Below are 20306 nucleotides of genomic sequence, written 5' to 3'. Positions count from 1 at the left end.
AGCGTATCGTATCACTCAGAGTTCAGACAATTTCAACTTTAACCCCATTTGCCACTAACCTTTAAAGCACTGCCAATGATTACCAATTTGCTTGATGTATTGTATTATTACTTGGGAAGTGTCGGCAGGAAATGATATAATGGAGGACAGACTGTGGAACAAAATGAGTTGTGCGACACATGTCAAAAACATTTAATGATATGATGTCATTTGTGACTGTAAATCTCAAATGCATATGTTTTGGATTTAAATGAAAAGATTTTGCGTTTTCCTAAAATTAATATTCAATCTATTTATATAAGGGCTGATTATAAGGGTTGACAAGCGTTCTAAGGGTGTGGATTATTTTTCAGTAAATGCAGACCTATGAAATAAATCCAGTGGCCGGTTGCATAAACATAGCCGTGACGTTAAGACTGCGTCTTAAGAATGATTCTGACTAACTAGCAATTAGTAAGGGCTAATCAATCTCATTATTTGGATTTAAATTAGACCAATCTACCTTTCTATGTAACATACTTAAAACAGTTATGATTAGTCTTAAAGAAAAAAACTCATGACTAACTTTTAAGACTAGTCTTAAAGTTTTATACAACCGGCCCCAGGTCTGTCGGCAGCATTACAGTTCCATATCACTATGCCAAGTTTAACTAAAATAATGCATTTATTTTATTTGAACAAATAAGGCATAAATATATATGTTGTACAGTTAAAGAAGCAACGTGAAAAGAATGAATAAAATAATGAAATAATGAAATAAAAATAATTAGGGAAAGAAAAGAAATAGTAAAAAAATGCTAATTGCCTGCTTGTTCAGTTTTGTTCTTGCTTCTTTTCTGATAATAAAACGAATTAATACATAAACACAAAAAAATTATATTTAAATAGTTATAGGCCAACTCTTGTACCTGAACAATGCCTTATGTTGTGGTAACAGTGGTAAAAGCCGAATAATTAACTAATAATTAAAATAATGCACACCCACGTTGTAACCATATCCAACTTGGGTGTGCATTATATTCAAATAATTCAACGGGCCGTTGTCAATTATTTCTTACATATCTGACAAAAATAAATTTTGTTCTTTAAGTTTAATGCTACAACTCAAGAAACTAATGGCCAGTTAAACCATATGAGTCACATTGAACTTTCAGGACTTTCCGTGTAGTCTGAAAATGATCCACATGGACAAAACAAGAGCTTCATTCAGTGACGCAAGTCATGATACTGTATGAATTCACAGTGACTCATTGGCTATAGGTGAGCAAATCATCAAAGTTCTCTAGCCAAGTCAGATGTCCTCTGTGTGTTTGATATACACAACACAGTAGAAATTACTATTTATACTAAATGTTTCATTAAAGAGATACAACTTAACACACTTAAATTAAAAGCGCAAGTTAAAAAATATACTGGCCATAAATATTTGTTACACAATGCTTTTGTAACTAGATATTTCGTAGTTCAATTTATTAAGTTACATTCAGTCATTTTACTCATATTTGGCAAGTGTTTTGACCATGCAGAGCTCCATAGGACTATAATCTGAGTGGAAATGAGACTCTTGGGATTGTTTAGCCCCATCTGAGTGAAAATAAAGGCTGGCATGCTAAAAGTGGATCAGGACGTGACCATATAGAGCATGTGTTTGTATGCTCCTCAGCTCTTGTTTGGCAGCAGTATTTAACACCTGAGCCTCAGTATTGGATCTCCTCTATCCCACAGCTGTACAGAACAGCAGCCCTATGGGAACTTTTATTCCAACTCCCGATGGCATTTTCTTTCTTCTAGGTCAGACCAAACCATTTATTTCTGTTTATGAGTCCTATGTCAGTCCATTACTGCCTCTATACTCTGCCATTTCTTTGCTCAGTGGTGACTTATTCTGTGTATTCCACATAGACTGGGGCCGCATAATATATAGTTTAAGCATCAACATCTGCAATAGTCACATTGCAGAACATGCTTTTTTTAAGAAAAACTATTTTGAATGCCTTTGCCAATCTTACACCATACGAGAACTGATTCAAACAGCAGAGAGAAATCACAGATTCAGTAACATTTGTCCTCAGAAAAGACATGGTAACAATAGTTGTCGCTTGACAAGAGATATGTAATACCATCACGCACCTACTTTTTTTCAAATTGCTATCCCAGAGCTATATAAGAAATGCAAGGCATATGTTAAGTTCTCTCAAACAAAGCATCAGAATTTCATTTCACAATATACACTCACCTAAAGGATTATTAGGAATAGGAACACCATACTTATACTGTGTTTGACCCCTTTTGCCTTCAGAACTGCCTTAATTCTACGTGGCATTGATTCAACAAGGTGCTGAAAGCATTCTTTAGAAATGTTGGCCCATATTGATAGGATAGCATCTTGCAGTTGATGGAGATTTGTGGGATGCACATCCAGGGCACAAAGCTCCCGTTCCACCACATCCCAAAGATGCTCTATTGGGTTGAGATCTGGTGACTGTGGGGGCCATTTTAGTACAGTGAACTCATTGTCATGTTCAATAAACTAATTTGAAATGATTCGAGCTTTGTGACATGGTGCATTATCCTGCTGGAAGTAGCCATCAGAGGATGGGTACATGGTGGTCATAAAGGGATGGACATGGTCAGAAACAATGCTCAGGTAGGCCGTGGCATTTAAACGATGCCCAATTGGCACTAAGGGGCCTAAAGTGTGCCAATAAAACCAGCCACTAGCCTGCACAGTGGTAACAAGGCACGATGGATCCATGTTCTCATTCTGTTTACGGCAAATTCTGACTTGTAGGCTCTTTTTCCTATTTGTAGTGGAGATGAGTGGTACCAGTGGAGTCTTCTGCTGTTGTAGCCCATCCGCCTCAAGGTTGTACGTGTTGTGGGTTCACAAATGCTTTGCTGCATACCTCGGTTGCAACGAGTGGTTATTTGAGTAAAAGTTGCTCTATCAGCTTGAATCAGTCGGTCCATTCTCCTCCGACCTCTAGCATCAACAAGGCATTTTCGCCCACAGGACTGCTGTATACTGGATGTTTTTCCCTTTTCACACCAATCTTTGTAAACCCTAGAAATGGTTGTGTGTGAAAATTCCAGTAACTGAGCAGATTGTGAAATACTCAGACGGCCCGTCTAGCATCAACAACCATGCCACGCTCAAAATTGCTTAAATCACCTTTCTTTCCCATTCTGACATTCAGTTTGGAGTTCAGGAGATTGTCTTGACCAGGACCACACCCCTACATGCATTAAAGCAACTGCCATGTGATTGGTTGATTAATGAGAAATTGAACAGGTGTTCCTAATAATCCTTTAGGTGAGTGTACGCCGTCTGTTATTTCGTCATCACTGTCCATCTTTTTTTTTAAGTATATTTTACTATCTAAATTAGTATTTTTAGAAATTGATTATACAGTAGTGGCTAGAAGTGATATCAGACTTTGGAAAATTGACATCTCTGCTCTTTATTCAAATATATTGTTAAAGATGTTAAAGGGATAGTTTACCCCAAAATAAACATTCTGTCACCATTTACTCACTCTCATGTTGTTACAAACCTGTATAAATTTCTTTGTTGTGATGACCACGAATTAAGATATTTTGAGGAATGTTTGTATCCAAACCGATTATGAGCCCCATTCACTTCCATAGTAGGAAAAACAAATACTACAGAAGTGAATGGGGCCCATGAAAGGGTTGTTTACAAACAATGTGAGAGTGAGTAAATGATGACAAAATTTTCATTTTTGGGAACTATCGATTTAAACGTGATAAAAATGTTGTATGCATGTTATGTGGTTTAAAGGTGCAGTGTGTAATTTTTAGAAGGATCTCTTGACAGAAATCCAAAATAATATACAAAACTATATTATCAGGGGTGTATAAAGACTTTTCAAAATGAACCGTTACGTGTTTATTGCCTTAGAATGAGCCGTTTTTATCTACATACGGAGAGGGTCCCCTTACATGGAAGCCGCCATTTTGTGCAGCCATGTTTCTACAGAAGCCCTTAACGGACAAACTTTTTTACTAAGTTGTCTCCAACGATGTCCGGTGGCGGCTACCATAGCTTCTCTATGTGTTTCAAAAGCAAGAGGTGAGCAGAGGACAGAGCCGTTGGTTGCAATTCGCAACCTCACCACTAGATGCCGCTAAAATTTACACACTGCACCTTTAAGTTTAAACTAGGTCCGTTTTGGGAAGAATTTAAGGGAATTGGCAAAATAAAATTGCACAAATCTTACTAAGTCAAGGCCCAGGTAAGTGGATTTTTATCAAAACCACACAAGATGATACAAAATATTATTAACTGCTTAAATTGTCAGAATGCTTTATTTCCTGTGAGTTTTATGCTTTATGTTTTTGTATATTATAATAAAATGAATATTTCCTGATATACTGTAGTTTGCATAATAATTTTGTTAATTAAATCCCTTAACCAAGTTTTTTTTTAATTTTGCACCGTACCCATATTTTGATTATTTAATCTAACCCGAAGCAATAAAGGCAAATATTGTACAAATATGTTTTCTGAATATCATTTTTGGTCACCACTATGAGTTAATTCCTTAGGGGACAAACCTAATTCAATCAATTTTATTGATATAGCTTTTTACAAATTACAAAGACAACACTGACAAGGAAAAACTCCCTGAATGATGAAAGAATGTAGAAACCTTTAGAGAAACTGACACTCAGCAGAATAAACCTACATTATCTCTTCAAGTAGAAGGAGGATGGAGATTCATTATTTTTCAAGCCAGCACACACTTTCTGAATGAGTGCTATTGGATTCCTTTTTTTAAAGATGATTTCTGTAAATCACACTTGAGCATAGCGATGAACGGCCTAATTAACCTCCCAGCAAACTTTCAAATATGTGCCAGTGATGAGGTTACCATAGCATCTTTTTAATCTCCCTATAAATGATACATCCAAGAGATGAAAAGACATCTGACATCGAAATATTTATCCCACAGCAGCCCATGGCTAGAGGGAGTGTGCCGTTTAAAGTCTCACTGATATAGTTTAGATATCATTTTTCCTTTTTTAGATCCAGACAGCTCACCCTGGAGCTGACCTGCGTACAATTTGATAAAGGCCATTTGATAATAACGTGCACATGGAGGCAGTGCCGGGTCTCATAAAGCCAAATTCATTACTGATCACATACTGATCCTTATGCACTCATGGATAACTATCAATGCTTTGTGGCTTGCTAATATTAGTATTTGCTTAATCTGATAAGATGTTTTTTCCGTCACAATATTTTTGGTCACTGTTATGGAGATCTGGACCTGTGTGTCTGCAGTATGTCAGTTTTGATCTCCAAATCTGTCATGAGATTGCCTTTTAATGACTTAAAGCAAAAGAATAATGCCGGAGCCAAACTAAACCAACTTGGCATTAGCAGGCACATAGCTTTTAAGAAGGTCCTAATATCCCTACTGAAAAATCCAGCTAAGACCAGCATAAGCTGGTGAGCTGGTTTTAGCTGGTCCCCAGCTTGGTTTTGCTGGTGTAGGAAGCTGTTTTTTTCTGGTGTAGCAAGCTGGTCTAGCTGTGTTTTGGTCACATTTTAAACTGGTCTAGCTGGACTTAGCTGGTCATGCTGGAATACCAGCTGGCCCACCAGCATGACCAGCTTTGTCGGGCTGGGAGGTCCAGCATAAGCCACCTTAAACCAGCTACAACCAGCTACCAGCTTATGCTGGTTTTAGCTGGATTTTTCAGTAGGGATGTACCATTTTGGTACAGGTATGCACCTTTGAGGAACTAATATGTACCTGCATAGTACAAATATACACCCCTGTGTCAACTTTTGTATTTTCTTGTACCTTTTTTCTGAGAATGCAGTGCTTTGCTGTGAACCAGACCATTTTTTATGTAATAGTTCAGACTATAGTTTCCATCTTTTGCAGTAAACTGCTTTCTGTCCATCCGAACCAGTAGTAGGATCTGAGGCGTCACACTGCCTCAACTCCCCTGAAAGTCCTTTAATGTCCATTAAATTTCCTTTGTGTCTCCAGCTCCAATCCAACCTTTCCTCTCCCATTCCTTTTATCAACAACCCGATGATTGCAATGTCAAAATGGCACTGTTCTAGATCAGTCTGATGGCAGATGAGAGTTAGACCTGCTGCCTGCGATACTTGGGGTAATTCTCCTTGAGCTTTCACTTTATGCATAATTCAAACCCAATCCATCTGCCTGTTGCATGGATTAATATGTTCCGCACAGATTCGAAGGAGGAGATTGGGTCCATATGCCGGAGGCTACGAAGAGACTAGTTTTGTGGAAAGGCAACTTTTTTCGCTCGTGAACTTGAGTGGCATAGATGGAGAGCCCTTCAGGCTGTCATATTCGAAGTGATTGATGCTCTCAACTCTGTATGCAGCGCTCTTTAGATTTATAACGCTCTCCCCACAGCAATCAAAGCATGCATCTGCGGCAATTCAAAAGCAGTCAGACTTGTAAACAAACATAATGATTTGTTCAGCTCAGATTATTCAAAACCAGGCAGCATGTAATGTGCCCTAAAGCTTTTTATTGAAAATCTATATATGTGCATGTTCTACAGCATATCGGTGCTTTTATGATCAGTTATTGATTGAACCTGTAGAGTCTTATAAAGTACATTGTGGTTTCAATTTCGACAGGTCAGAAATGGTTGATTTATGCCCTACAGTCATTCTATTATTATATATTATATATCCTGTTATGACATGACGCAATACATGGCTTTGATGGTACAATGATTTTTTTAAGATTAATATGTTACTGTAGTGATGTTTATTGGAAAAGAGAGAAAGAGAGGTGTTACAATCTGAGACAGTCTGCTCCAAAACTACAAAATGTGTGTGTCTACTTAAATTTGACTTTTTATCCTATTTTGATTTGCACTTTTATATGCTTATTCTTATATTGCATAGTTAGTATTGGTAACATCAGATTATTTTTAAATGTGTTTAAAGCATAGACTGTAAAAATATATGGACGTAGCGTCTGTGACGTCACCCATAGGTTTGTAAAGCTTAAAGTAGGCGGTGCCTGCCGTCGCCATTTTGGCCACAGGTTACCGCGCATAACTCGCAGATAACCGAAAATGGGTAAAGAGGCGGGACATGGGTGAAGCTGAGGTGGCTGGTTGCTGAAACCACATCCGCCTAGCTCGACTCTATTGACAGCAGTGGGTGTTCAATCGTCACTCAAGTGGCCACGCCCTTAATGATGCAGAACTTTAAACGGATGAGTTACAAAAAAATTCACCCCCCTCACATCATCATGAAGGGCAAAATTAGCTATAAAGACCCAAAAAAAAATAATTGTACCAGGCTGTAAACATATTATTTTCTACTGTAAAGTTGGCCATTTTAACATGAGGGATCTATGGGTATTGGCTCCCTTTCAGTGCCAGCCTCAAGCAGCCAGTCGATGAATTGCAGTTTAAGTCACTTTCGTGTTGGCTTTATCAAAGAGATTGGAAGGTTGCCCCTCGGTTTAAAGGCACAATATGTAGGATTATACCACTAGAGGTCACATTTTAAAACAATAACAAGGAGGAAGCGTAAAGGGACACTCCAACCAAATATCAAAATTATCCCCTGATTTACTCAAACTCAAGCAAACCAAGATACATATGTCCATCATCTTCAGACGAATACATTTGGAGTTATTTTAGTAAATGTACGTGCTCTTCTAAGCTTTATAACAATAAAAAAAGGGATCAAGAAACAACTTCTGACTTTAAACCCCAAAAAGTGCATTCATCCTTCACAGAAGTAATCCACATGTGTTACCATTTCTAAAAGCAGATATCTGAGGATATTACTTCATTGATAAGCGACAATGGCAAGGGACGAACCATTTTTAAAAATAGGAATAATTTAGAAAATCTTGGGAAGTTTCCCCCAGCGTTACATGGGCAAAGCAAATCGTACATAAACGTACGAATGTTGTTGTACGCATTAATATGAATTAGCCATCTCATAAAATACGTATGAATTACCATAATATTGTGTTGGAAATGTACATACTATAGGCTGATGTTATGTTGATAGACAGCTCCTTAAAGGAACAGTATGTAGGATAGTGGCTAAAACTGGTACTGCAATCACACAACTGGTGGCCAATACACAAAATGACAACATAAACATCAGTTGGGGGCTGCAACCCCACTTTTTAAATGACAATATCCTGGCCAGAACACTGTTGTCAGTGATATAAGTATTTGAAATGAAAATGATTTCTTAATGTTTAGTGACATATCAGGGCCATTTTATGATTCATTGATATAAATTTCTTACATACTGTTCCTTTAAGTTTTGAAAGAAAGCTACAAGTGTTACGCCAAGGATCTGTGTTTATGCCTGCATGAACAATTGATCTGAACCTAAAGGGATTTAAGTGCCCTTTGATGTTATAAACACATTCAAAATTGCTTAATATAGCACCTGATATTAAATTGACAGAATCCTATTTAAAGAAGCCTTCCCCAAATCTTTAGAAATAAATGGCCTGCTCTCCTTCTTCAAAAGAGAAAGCGCCCATATTTCTTAATAACAACAAAACTTTATTTAGTGTCATCATACACCACTTTCAGAACTCAAGGTAATCCCTTTGATAAATAAACCTGCCATTTTCTCAACAATGCAATCTAAAATGAGGAAGGGAGAGGAGGTCATGGCCAGCAGACCTGAGTCATATCTTTCCATACCTCAGTAAAGTGCTTTCTGATGTGCAGCTGCTCTAGATTAGCAGGTGGTTGACTCAGATCAGTCATAGTGAAGCTCTCTCAGAGCCGGGCATAAGCAAAGGAGGAGATTATATTAGACAATGGGTCTCTGTGTAATAAGAGTGGGATCCTGTCAACCCTCCGATCAGGTTTTCTGTATCAGGAAGGACGTTTGATAAAAGCTGCTGGTCTGTTTCTCAAGCACCTGAGATCTGGCCTGGTGGTTATAAATCCTGAACAATACGACAGTGTTCATAGTTGGTTGTAGTTTAGTGGTTTAAGCTTCAAAAAGTACACAGGTCATAGGTCACGTTGTATTCCACTGTTGCACTAGAGATACTATAAATCACACATTAAAAATAAATAATAATCATTTTTGCATTTTGCTCTTTTAGCACCGTTTTAAAATAGTCTAGCATTTATTTTTTTTTTAGATTAAAGAGAAAAACAAATTTTAAGGACATATTTTTTTCCAAAGCGACTTAAACTGTTCTTCAAGTACTTCAAGTACATTAAATGGCTTTGACTTTTTTTGGAGAAGCTGCCATACGGGTTACAGTCAGACATTTTGATCCTCCTGAATGGACATTAGTCTCAGTGGCATTGATTAAAAACCTGGGAAATCTGTTTTAAAACTCATCTGTCAACTTTACCTAATATCACTTTGCAGTATTTGCTGCCCTCACTAGGTGATCCTCTGTAACTGCAACAGTCTTATCTTTATAATCAATTTTTCCACACATCTTCAAAAGACCTCCCACTATTTTCTATTGAATTATTTTAGATTATCAATCTCGAGGAAATTAATTATGTTTGAGCATTTATGATCAACAGCATCTTTAAAACGGTACAATCTGTGCATTCCTTCACTTGATTCATGGTGAATATTAATGTGTTCATCTGCACATATACATACCGTTTGTGCTTGTGATGTCCACATAAGTCAGTTTTACTCAAAGGTGTCTATATCAGGTTTCCCACCTTGCTGTTTATACGTCTGTCCAGAGCAGCACAGATGGAGCCATGGCCGGGGATTAGGAAAGATTTTCCTTGATTTAATAAACTACAGCGATGGCTTAGGAACATGAGGGATAAACCTGGGCACACAGAGACTGTTGCTGACCACAGCACATCAGAGAGCTGCCACGCTTTGACACGGCCCTCCCAAAAGCCTCGGTGACGGTGTCCTACTTAGGCAGTATACAAACTCAGCACACCAAGATGTAAGGGCTTTTTTCACTAAAGAGATTAAGGCTATAGATACTTTATAGATACTTTATATATCCTTTTAATATTTATTATGTATGTCTAAATATTAGAGGAAAGCATTGGAGACACTTTTTAAAATTATGCTACATTATGGTACAAATGTAACTTTTATGGATACATTACCATTCAAACAAATTAATAATCTTTATTACCTTTTTGGTAGGACTTTATTCAGTACTTACCGTGTACCTATATGGTAATAAGTTGTACTTACCGACAAATGTGTGGTACTTACTTTTAGGTATCTACATGGTAATTAACTGGTATCATTACTGTACTTACCAGTGGTACATACTTGGTAGTTATTATGTAACTCTAGATAAGTACTGGGTAATAACAGATACATACTTATAGTGTAGGTATACTTTAACTAAAGAGAAATATTACTGTACTTACAAATAAATGTACAATATAAGTATTTAGTATTTACAGGCAAGTTAGGGTTAATGACAGATATTTATAGTGTACATATATGATAACTAATAACAAACACTACTGTAATTACAATACAATTGTATATACACAATAAGTGTGTGCTAGTGAATGTACCCAGTAGTTAATGCGTATGATAGTCAATGGTTGGGTTTGCCTCACAGTGACATGTATATGATGCTATATCTTAGGTGGTAGGTCCTATATAATAACTGTGTAAAAAGCAACACTTTATTTTACAGTCCTGTTTCCACGCAGTTACCATAGACGTACTAGGGAATGTACCCAGTAGTTAATGCATACGGTTATTTAATGCTTGGTTTAAAGGACAAAGATACTGAGTACCAAAATGGCACATCAGTAATGTTTGTTCTTAGTTATCATTTATGTATGGTACAAGTATAACTTACACTTGCCTGCAGGTACCACACACTTATGTATATACAATTTGTAAGTACAGTAGTGTTTCTCATTAGTTACAGTATACATACACCATATGTGCTGGTCATTAACTTACACTGGCCTACAGGTACCACACACTTATCATGTATATACAATTAGTAAGTACACTAGTGTTTGATATTAGTTATCATAATATATGTACACTATACATATCTGTCATTTACCCTAACTTGCCTGTAAATACTAAATACTTATATTGTACATTTATTTGTAAGTACAGTAATGTTTCCCGTTAGTTACAGTATACCTACACTATAAGTATGTATCTGTTATTACCCAGTACTTATCTAGAGTTACATAATAACTACCAAGTATGTACCACTGGTAAGTACAGTAATGATACCAATATATTACCATGTAGATACCTAAAAGTAAGTACCACACATGTGTCGGTAAGTACAACTTATTACCATATATGTACACGGTAAGTACACGTACTGTAAAATAAAGTGCTACCAACTTTTTATATATAAAATTATGTTTAGCATACACTAGAAAAAAAGGTACAAAACTCTTTCTTTTCTGTCACTGGGGTGATACCCTAAGGTTCCGTTTTGTACCTTTACAGATATAAACATAATACAATGTTGTACCTGTTTGGGTACATTACTGGACTTGTTGTGTACCTTTAAACGTACAGTTACTGTTTTGTACCCCTGGTAACACTTTACAATAAGGTTAATTAGTTAATGTATTAACAAACATGAACAAACCATAAGCAATATCCATTGTTACAGTATTTATTCATCTTTGTTAATGTTAGTTAATAGAAATAAAACTTTTAATTGTTTGTTTATGTTAGTTCACAGTGAGATCTTGCATGGAACCCCAGTCCGAGGGAGATTGACAGTCATGTTTAACTTTTTCCATTTTCTAATGATTGCTCCAACAGTGCACCTTTTTTCACCAAGCCGCTTGGCAATTTCCCTGTAGCCCTTTCCAGCCTTGTGGAGGTGTACAATTTTGTCTCTAGTGTCTTTGGACAGCTCTTTGGTCTTGGATTCTTGGAGTAGTTGGATTCTTACTGATTGTATGGGGTGGACAGGTGTCTTTATGCAGCTAACGACTCCAAACAGGTACATCTAATTTAGGATAGTAAATGGAGTGGAGGTGGAAATTTTAAAGGCAGTCTAACAGGTCTTTTAGGGTCAGAATTCTAGCTGCTAGACAAGTGTTCAAATACTTATTTGCAGCTGTATCATACAAATAAATAGTTAAAAAATCATATATTGTGATTTCTGGATTTTTTTATATTTTTAGATTATGTCTCTCACAGTGGACATGCACCTACAATGACAATTTTAGACCCCTCCATGATTTCTAAGTGGGAGAACTTGCAAAATAGCAGGGTGTTCAAATACTTATTTTCCTCCCTGTATATCAAATGCAGACCCTCTGCTTTCAAACAAACAACAAACAAAAACGTTTCATCCTATCTATATTTTTTCTCTTAAATATGGGTATTTTTCTTTAAAAATATTTTTTTAGAAAAAAGCTGAAATAATTGAAGAGTTTCGTTGCAAAACAAGATAACTCCGTTTTATTTTTGTCAAAACATGTTTATTATTATGTTATCATGTTATTAAAAACCAGATTTTTGCAACAAAACTCTTCAATTGCATTTTTGTGAAGGAATTTTGTTAGAGATCAGAATGATTATCAAAACATATACAGAGTTTAAAATTAACAAATAACGCTTTTTCATAAATTGGTTAAGCTCGCCATCTAGTGGATAATCGCGGTATTGCAGATTAACATAAAAATTCATCAGATACACGTTTTTATATTTCTCTTAATTGACGAGATAACGCGTCAACGCCAGGGGAAGAGTTAAGGTACACAATATAGGGTATAATATTGTACCTCAAAAGGTACAACATTTCAATGTTTTGTATACCAACACAAAATAACTATTGGAGGGTTCCACCCCAGCGACAGAAAAGGTACAGTTTTGTAAAACAAAAAAAAAGCCATTTTAAATGGAATAAGTTTGGGTCAAAGATATTATCTCACTCTTGGTTAGGTGGGATAAAATGACACAAAGTTATGTAGCTGTATTTCAGATCACTTTCCCAATGGATCTTGGAGGTTTAAATGTCTTTCTGTGAAAATGTGAATGAAGAAAATCCAACACTGGTATCATTCGTCACCCGTTACATCAGCTTTAAGTCCGACTGAGCTCGACCCGTTTCACGTGAGCCAAGAGAAAGCCTGAGCTGAGGAATGTCAGAGGATTACAGGGTCAGATCCAGAACAGAAATTAAAAAGGGAGAGATGGATGCGGTCTCATAAGTGATAACAAAGCAACATCAGGGCAGTGCTCGGTTTAGCACAAGACTTCTTTACGTCATGATGATGCACTCTGTGACTGTCCCGGGCGGCTGAATTCGGTTTAATTCTGAAAGTGAAGGGGCAGTTTAGTGCAGCGCTGCTGAGCGGAGCTCCACCGCTACATTTCTCTGTGGGTTTTTGATCGAAAGACTCTCCGCCAAACTGGCTGACCAGGATAACTGGGAATGCTGGGATCAGTTGATCCATCTTCAGCTGAGCAGCTCAGGAGACTTCCTGCCCTGTGAGTGATGCCTGCCTTTGGGTGTTTTTACATTGACTGCTCATGAAGCCAATTTGCATATTTTTGTTCACTGGAAGGATCGCTATGGATATATGAAATACCTTAAGAAATGTCTTTTCTCTTCTCTAAGTGGTCTGGTGTTTTATTATAAGACTTTGAAGCACTCTTTTCTTCAGCAGAGTCTTTGTGTAGGGGTTATGGAGAGACATTTCAAAAACAGTCAGTGATCCTACTGTGATCTTATATTGTATAAGTACTCTGTACTTTATTCATACTTCACATTTTGTTATTATTGCTAGGTATCTTTCACTTTTTAAGATTTTTGAACATGAGTGGCTGTAAAGGTTCATTTCTGTTTTAGATGTTGTTTTTGTTTAGGAGAATTTACAATGGTTTTAATATACAATATAATCATCTCAAATTCAATTCAAACTTTGCGACTGCACCTGTGCCTTTAGCTTAAGAAGAAGTCTCATCACCCGGCTGTGTTCCTTTGCTCTTTCAGGTGATTCTCATCGGGTGGAGATGCCAATGAAAGACATAGAGGTAATTATGGGACAAATGGTCGTACTGGAGGCCTGGTACACCCCTACCACTGCCATTGAGAAGAACACAGTCATCTGGAGCTTTAACACAAAACAAGTGAGTATGTTTAGCAAGAACATATTGTGAATCTTGTGTTAGTAGCCCATGTATCAGTCTACCTCAGACAGATTGACAAACTCTTCCCTCAATGCATTTCTGTGGTGTATACTTCACTGATAGGTTTGTGTTTAATGATATGCGGAACGCTATTGATTATCTTCTAAAGCCACTTTTTGTCTGTTCAGTGCTTTGCTTGTCTAATAGAATAATTCAATGGCTTATAATGGGTTGGGTCTGTTTATTACAAATAATTATTATGTTATTAACCCTTTCCTCGCAGTTGACAAGTTAACTCATCAATTAAGAGAAAATGCAATTTTTTGGCAATCCGTATTTCTGCTGTTATCCACCAGATGGCGCTCTAACCCGCCTTATAAAACCCGGAAGTATCCGCTTAGGGCAAATGGTTCAAACTCTGTTTATGTTTTGATAATCACTCTGAATCTGATCTCTATCAAAGGTCCTTCACCAAAATGGAATTATCTTAGCTTTTGCTTAAATTTTTTTTTTTTTTTGAAGAAACCTACACTGAAAAAAATGGACTTAGTGGGTCTTTGAATTTAAATAAAATAAACATGTATATGCAACACAAAATATTTATATTCCTTGTGTAAACATAATTTAATTGATTAGGATTAAAATGTTTTGTTTGAATGTAAAATGAACACATTATTCTCACATTGATTAAAATTGATTGAATTGAATACTTAAAACAATAAAATTGGGTTTGGACACAAAACGGCACCTCCTGAGCAGCAGGGGCAGTATAGCTCATTGAGAAGGACATCGATTGCCATAAAAGAAGAATAAAGATCGTTTTTTTTGGGCGCCAAAATGAAGACTAAGCACAGCAGTCACTGCCAGTCAGTCAGAAGAACTCTCTCAGACGGACACCACGTTATTAAAGTAAGTTCTATTATTTATTTATGTTCGCTTCATACGTGATATATCTTCACTAGATAGACTATTTTTTTGTTTACAATATGTAGCCATTGCAATGACTTGTAGTAAATATTAGTTTGGAGGAGGTTGGTGGGGTAAGTCAGTTAAGCTCATAAAGAAAAACACAGCGTTTTAAAAACGTCAGCTGTTTAATGTTATTTCACGTTTGGTAGTTTTATCTGAGTTGAAAACTGTCAGCTTTGAGTTGACTTTTGAGGCACTTTTTACTCAGTTGTTCTATGGAAACCTGTCAGGACAAATAAAACGCTAACCAAAAGTTATTCTGTCCAGAGTAACGTTATCCATGTAAGTAATTTACCAGATGATATCAATTGACTAAATTAATAATGACATTGCGTATGAAACAAACGGTCTGCTTAATCAGATGAACAGACCCGCGTCAGTTATTCATGACTTCGCTACGCCACGAGCAACACTTGATTCTATTAGAAAAAGCTTTTTTAAATGTCTCGCGTGACGTCTGGTATATTAACTGAAAAAAAAATCGCTTTGAAGTGCCACACCTTAAAGCTGACGTTTTCAGAAGAGCACCTGGTTGTTTTAAGATCTCATTTTGTCCAAAATTGCGTCCTATGACAGATATAATACTTATTTCATTATTGTTCTGTGTATGTGTGACCTTCATCATTTGAGGTTGTGTGTTGATTTCACCTGAATATTTCCTCTTATAGGTCCACCATCCTTGCATGCGCTACACAGCATTGGTAAGTCATTTCTTTCACTTTTGTACTGCTGTTAGGAGCTAAATCTTATTTTTGTAACTAATATACAATTATTATTCTTTGACTCGCAGTACTCAAATATACAATGGTTGGTTAATTTGTTTTCAGGTAAATGCTGAATTTGAAAGAATCACTACTGTCTTATGTTCCTGCGTGTCACCTGGACCTCCAATCCAAAAACCTGATGAAACTCTTCTATCAGAAAGGAGGACAGCTAGCAAAAAGGCTTCAAACAATCAATGATCAAATGACAGAAGTAAGTAATATAGATTCATAGACATAAAATGTGTAAACATTGTTGGAAGTACAGAACATTTAGTATGTTTTAGTTACAACATCTTTTGGCACACGGGTCATTAAAACACCTGGGAAGATTTAAAGGGGTAGTTCATCCAAAAATAAAAATTCTCATCACTTACTCCCTATCATGTTGTTACAAACCTTTATAAATGTCTTTGTTCTGATGAACACTAAGGAGGATATTTTGAGGAATGTTTGTAACCAAACCAATCATAAGCCCCATTCACTTCCATAGTGGGGAAAAATAATACTATTGAAGTGAATGGGGCTCATGAACAGTTTGGTTGCAAACATTTCTCAAAATAAATATCTTCCTTCATGTTAATCAGAACAAAGACATTTATACAGGTTTGTAACAACATGAGAGTGAGAAAATGAGAGAATTCACTTTTGCTGTGATTGTCAGGTATGGTAGCACACACTCGAAATGTGGCCTCTTTATTTAACTCATTCCAGTGTAGTGAACACACACACACACACACACACACACACACCCAGAGCAGTGGACAGTGCAGCTGCCTTGCTTTGTAACCCATATATTTGTAACCAGTTGTAACATGCTGTGGCAATGCACATGGGTCTGTATACTTACATTTATATTTGTTTGCATTGTACTAATTTCCAATGACACTTTTATTGTAACAGTAACCTTTTTTCTGTTTCTTTAACTACATTTGTCTGTTTTGTACAGGGCATGGATAAAGTCAGCATCAGTGAGGTCATTTGAAGACACCACTGTTGGGATTTGTGCTCTCAAACAACCTGCTTCTTGTGATGATCTTTGTATAGTCCTGGAAGGCATGAAGGTGTTGCAACATCGTGCCATGTTGTTTGAGCTGATGTATGCCTTAAACCTGAGCTATCCTGATCTCCGCTTTATTTTTGAGGAAATCCAAAAGATTTTAATGGAACTGCATTGAGAGTAACTTTAACGAACAGTTTCTTTCAGTGAAAGGATCAGAAAGACTGTGCTGCTCATTTTTGACTTTGTTTATCTGTTTTAAGTGTTTTCTCTTATTAATACATTAACCGTTTGCTGCTCAGAGTCGATTTTGGAAATGGTTGTTGTATTTTGTTTTTGTTGAATCTTTGATTAACAGTTTATACAAATGCTGTAGCTCTGACTTTCTGAAGGATTGATATTTTCCAGTTTGTAAATCCATTTTAAAAATAATAGTACTTACTGTTTTGCATGTCTCTTTGGAATGCAGTGTTTGTGTTTTAGCACTTCTAAATCTACTGTGATAGTAACTATTTTAAACATTTGGGTCAGTTTCATCCTAATATAACTAGGGCCTAGTCATGGCTTAATCTACAACCTGTTTGGGAAATTGCCCCTTTATGTATGTACTGCATGTGCTGATTGTTGTAATAGTTATTGACTGTTATTGAATTAATGTGTAGTGATTTAAATGAATTGATGATCTGAAAGCAGTGGTTTGCCTCAATATCACTAAACATTTGTACAAAACTCTTCACTTTTTATGCCAATGCAAATGTATTTTGTATTTAAAAAGAAATAAATAACATTTGGATAATTATGGGTGATTATTCTGGTGCCAGAGACATAATGAAATTGCTTTAGAGTTACATAATCCCATAATATAAGCATTAAAAAAGCATGTTGGAATTACAGATGAAAATCTAGTCCCCTTACATAATTAAACTACTTAAACATTACAAAATAAATGTGTTATAGTAAAGAGAAATATCACTTTGAGTCAACATATTTGTATTAGACTACTTAAAATAATTAAAATGTTTTGGTCTGACACATAAAAATTATTTGAGGAAAATTATTTTGGTTTAAAACAATCGGATCATGTGGGACCGATGTACACATTAAAATTACGTAAATTGAAAGGATTTTTTTTTTCAGTGTACCCATATTTGAGAGGTGATAAAAAGAGAACAAATGAATGTAGGATTAAACGTATTTTTATTTTAGAAAGCAGAGTGTCATGGTTCTGCCATCTTGTCCTTTGTTTTATCTAGTCTTGTGGCAGAATCATGACAGACCCATGTTTTGTGTGAGAGCACTGGCTTTGTTTTTCATAGCCATGTGCTTTCTGTCTCGTCTCCTGACCCCGCCCCCTTGTTTCCTCGTTAATCATCCCATTATTGTTTGATTCATATCACCTGTTCCCCTCTTGATTTGTTCACCTATTTAATCCTCTTGTATTCTTTGCCCTGTGAGTATGCTGTTAAAGTCTAGTCTAGTCTAGTCTAGTCTAGTCTAGTCTAGTCTAGTCTAGTCAAGTAAAGTTTATTGTTTTGTCAAGTTTATTGTTAAGTGTCTTAATGTTTAGTGTTATAGTGTAGTCTGGTGTCCTGTCTAGTTTAGTGTTCTTAAGTCATCCTGTTTATATTGTTTTGTTTATTATATATTAAAGGTCTTTTGTTCATCCACTGCTGTCTGCATTTGGGTTCGTCCTTCACACCTCTTAACACAGAGGGTCTTTTCTTTCATTTGATATATTGTATGTTTATATATTCAGGGTTCCCACGGGTCCTTGAAATCCTTAAAATCCTTAAAATTTGTGAATTTGGGGGAAAAAATCAAGGCCCTGGGAAGTTTTTGAAAATATACATACATAGATACTGGCCATTGAAAGTGCTTGAATCTATTTTATGGAGGTTTTCTGGAAAATAAATCCATATTATTCCCTGTGTAGTGTTGGATAATATCATAAAAATTCTAGACTTTTTAAGCACACGTGCTAAACTGTTAACTTTAAATGCTTATATCTTCTGTATGCGAATTTTGATTCATACCAAAATGCTTTTTTGCAAAGTTGTGTATGAAAACGTCTCGGTTTATGTATGTAACTGTTGCTCCCTGAGAAGGGAACGAGACGCTGCGTCTCTCTTTCCATACTTCCTGCATCCCTGTAACGCCGTCTTTGGCAATATTTCAGATAGCGATATACTTCCTGGCTCCTGCATCACCCTGTCTTTGTTGTTAAGCCTCACCATTGGTTAAATTTGATATACACATTCAGACGCACTTACTCCTGGAGGCGTCCCCGCAGTGAAACAACGCGAGTTCCCTCGATAAGGAACTGAAACAATGTAAAAGATAACACGATATAACCTTGCTCTCACTTAAAATGTTTCCCCACATTTAGTCCTTGAATTTGAGGTATTGGAAGTGGAATGTCCTTGAAAGGTCCTTGAATTTGAAGTTAACTAAGGTGTGGGAACCTTGTATATTTAAAAAAGAACATTTTCTAGAAAGCATTTAACTTTTGTGAAAATCAAAAAAATGCTGGTGCTGGCTGGCAAATAAAAAATGCTGGCAGGGAAAGATGTAATGCACAATATGTAATTTTTGGTATTAAAGTCACAATGAAATTGAAATGAAAACCTTTTTTTTTTGGAAATATTGTAGTATTTTTTTTTTACAAATGACAGTTTTACAGTGCAGCTTCCCCAACACTGCTGAGCATAACCCAGACATAATGCTATAACGCTAAGTGACCCTATAAACAGGGGCTAATACGCTGAATTCAAACATTGTTGGCATAATGTGTGCACATGACAAAATGTAACACTGTGCTAGTACACTGTAAAATAAAGCAATAAGCCCCACGAAGTAGTGGGGTTACAGTGCATTTTATAACAGCTAAGGGGCGTTGTTAGGCACGACGTGAAGCATTTTATAACTGTATAGCTGTTATAGCTGTTATAAAATGCACTGTAACCCCACTGCTTTGCGGGGCTTATTGCTTTTATAAAACAGTTACTTCATATGCATAGCAGGATTTCATAAAATAAAACACAAATAAGTTGTAATTATATTAGTACAAATATTACTCTTCCGCGAAACAAAGTAATTCCTCAGAATCAAGTGTGGCTGAAACAGAGCGAAGTTCACAACCAACACAGACGCAGCAAAGACACAATGAAAATGTGATTAAAGACTGTGGTGTTTATTTTTATAAATCAGTACGCAGCAACAGTGGCGCAGTGATACTTATGTAATGCGGTCTGAACCGTGGGTATACCGGGGTATTTTATCACGGCTTAGAACGCGTTTCAACGCGTTTCAACCAATCAGAATGAAGAAAAAGAACTGCCCGTTTATAAAGTGATTTTTTTACTTAAAAATTACTTCAATTTAAAAAAAATTCAACTTACATTTTCTCACTTTCACACTAAGCTTAAATTATTTAGGTGTTTCCTCTTAAAATTATTCACTTAAACTGAGA

General features: G+C 36.3%; 1 protein-coding gene and 1 long non-coding RNA gene across 2 annotated transcripts in view; both read left to right on the top strand.

Annotated features, from left to right (window-relative positions):
• Window positions 1-20306, top strand: part of esamb (endothelial cell adhesion molecule b) — a 51898-nt gene that overhangs the window by 24516 nt on the left and 7076 nt on the right. Inside the window, exon 2 of the mRNA XM_055196291.2 lies at window positions 13971-14107. Within this exon, the coding sequence (XP_055052266.2) occupies window positions 13971-14107 (137 nt within the window). The remainder of the gene's footprint in view (window positions 1-13970; window positions 14108-20306) is intronic.
• LOC129430468 (uncharacterized) lies at window positions 14636-17636 on the top strand. The gene is made up of 4 exons (XR_012367789.1): window positions 14636-15016; window positions 15745-15777; window positions 15904-16051; window positions 16787-17636. It is a non-coding gene; the product is annotated as an uncharacterized lncRNA (long non-coding RNA).

Source organism: Misgurnus anguillicaudatus, chromosome 24 (assembly GCF_027580225.2).
Source record: "Misgurnus anguillicaudatus chromosome 24, ASM2758022v2, whole genome shotgun sequence".
Taxonomy (NCBI): domain Eukaryota; kingdom Metazoa; phylum Chordata; class Actinopteri; order Cypriniformes; family Cobitidae; genus Misgurnus; species Misgurnus anguillicaudatus.
The sequence above is the reverse complement of the archived record's forward strand: the minus strand, read 5'-3'. Positions and strand labels throughout refer to the sequence as shown.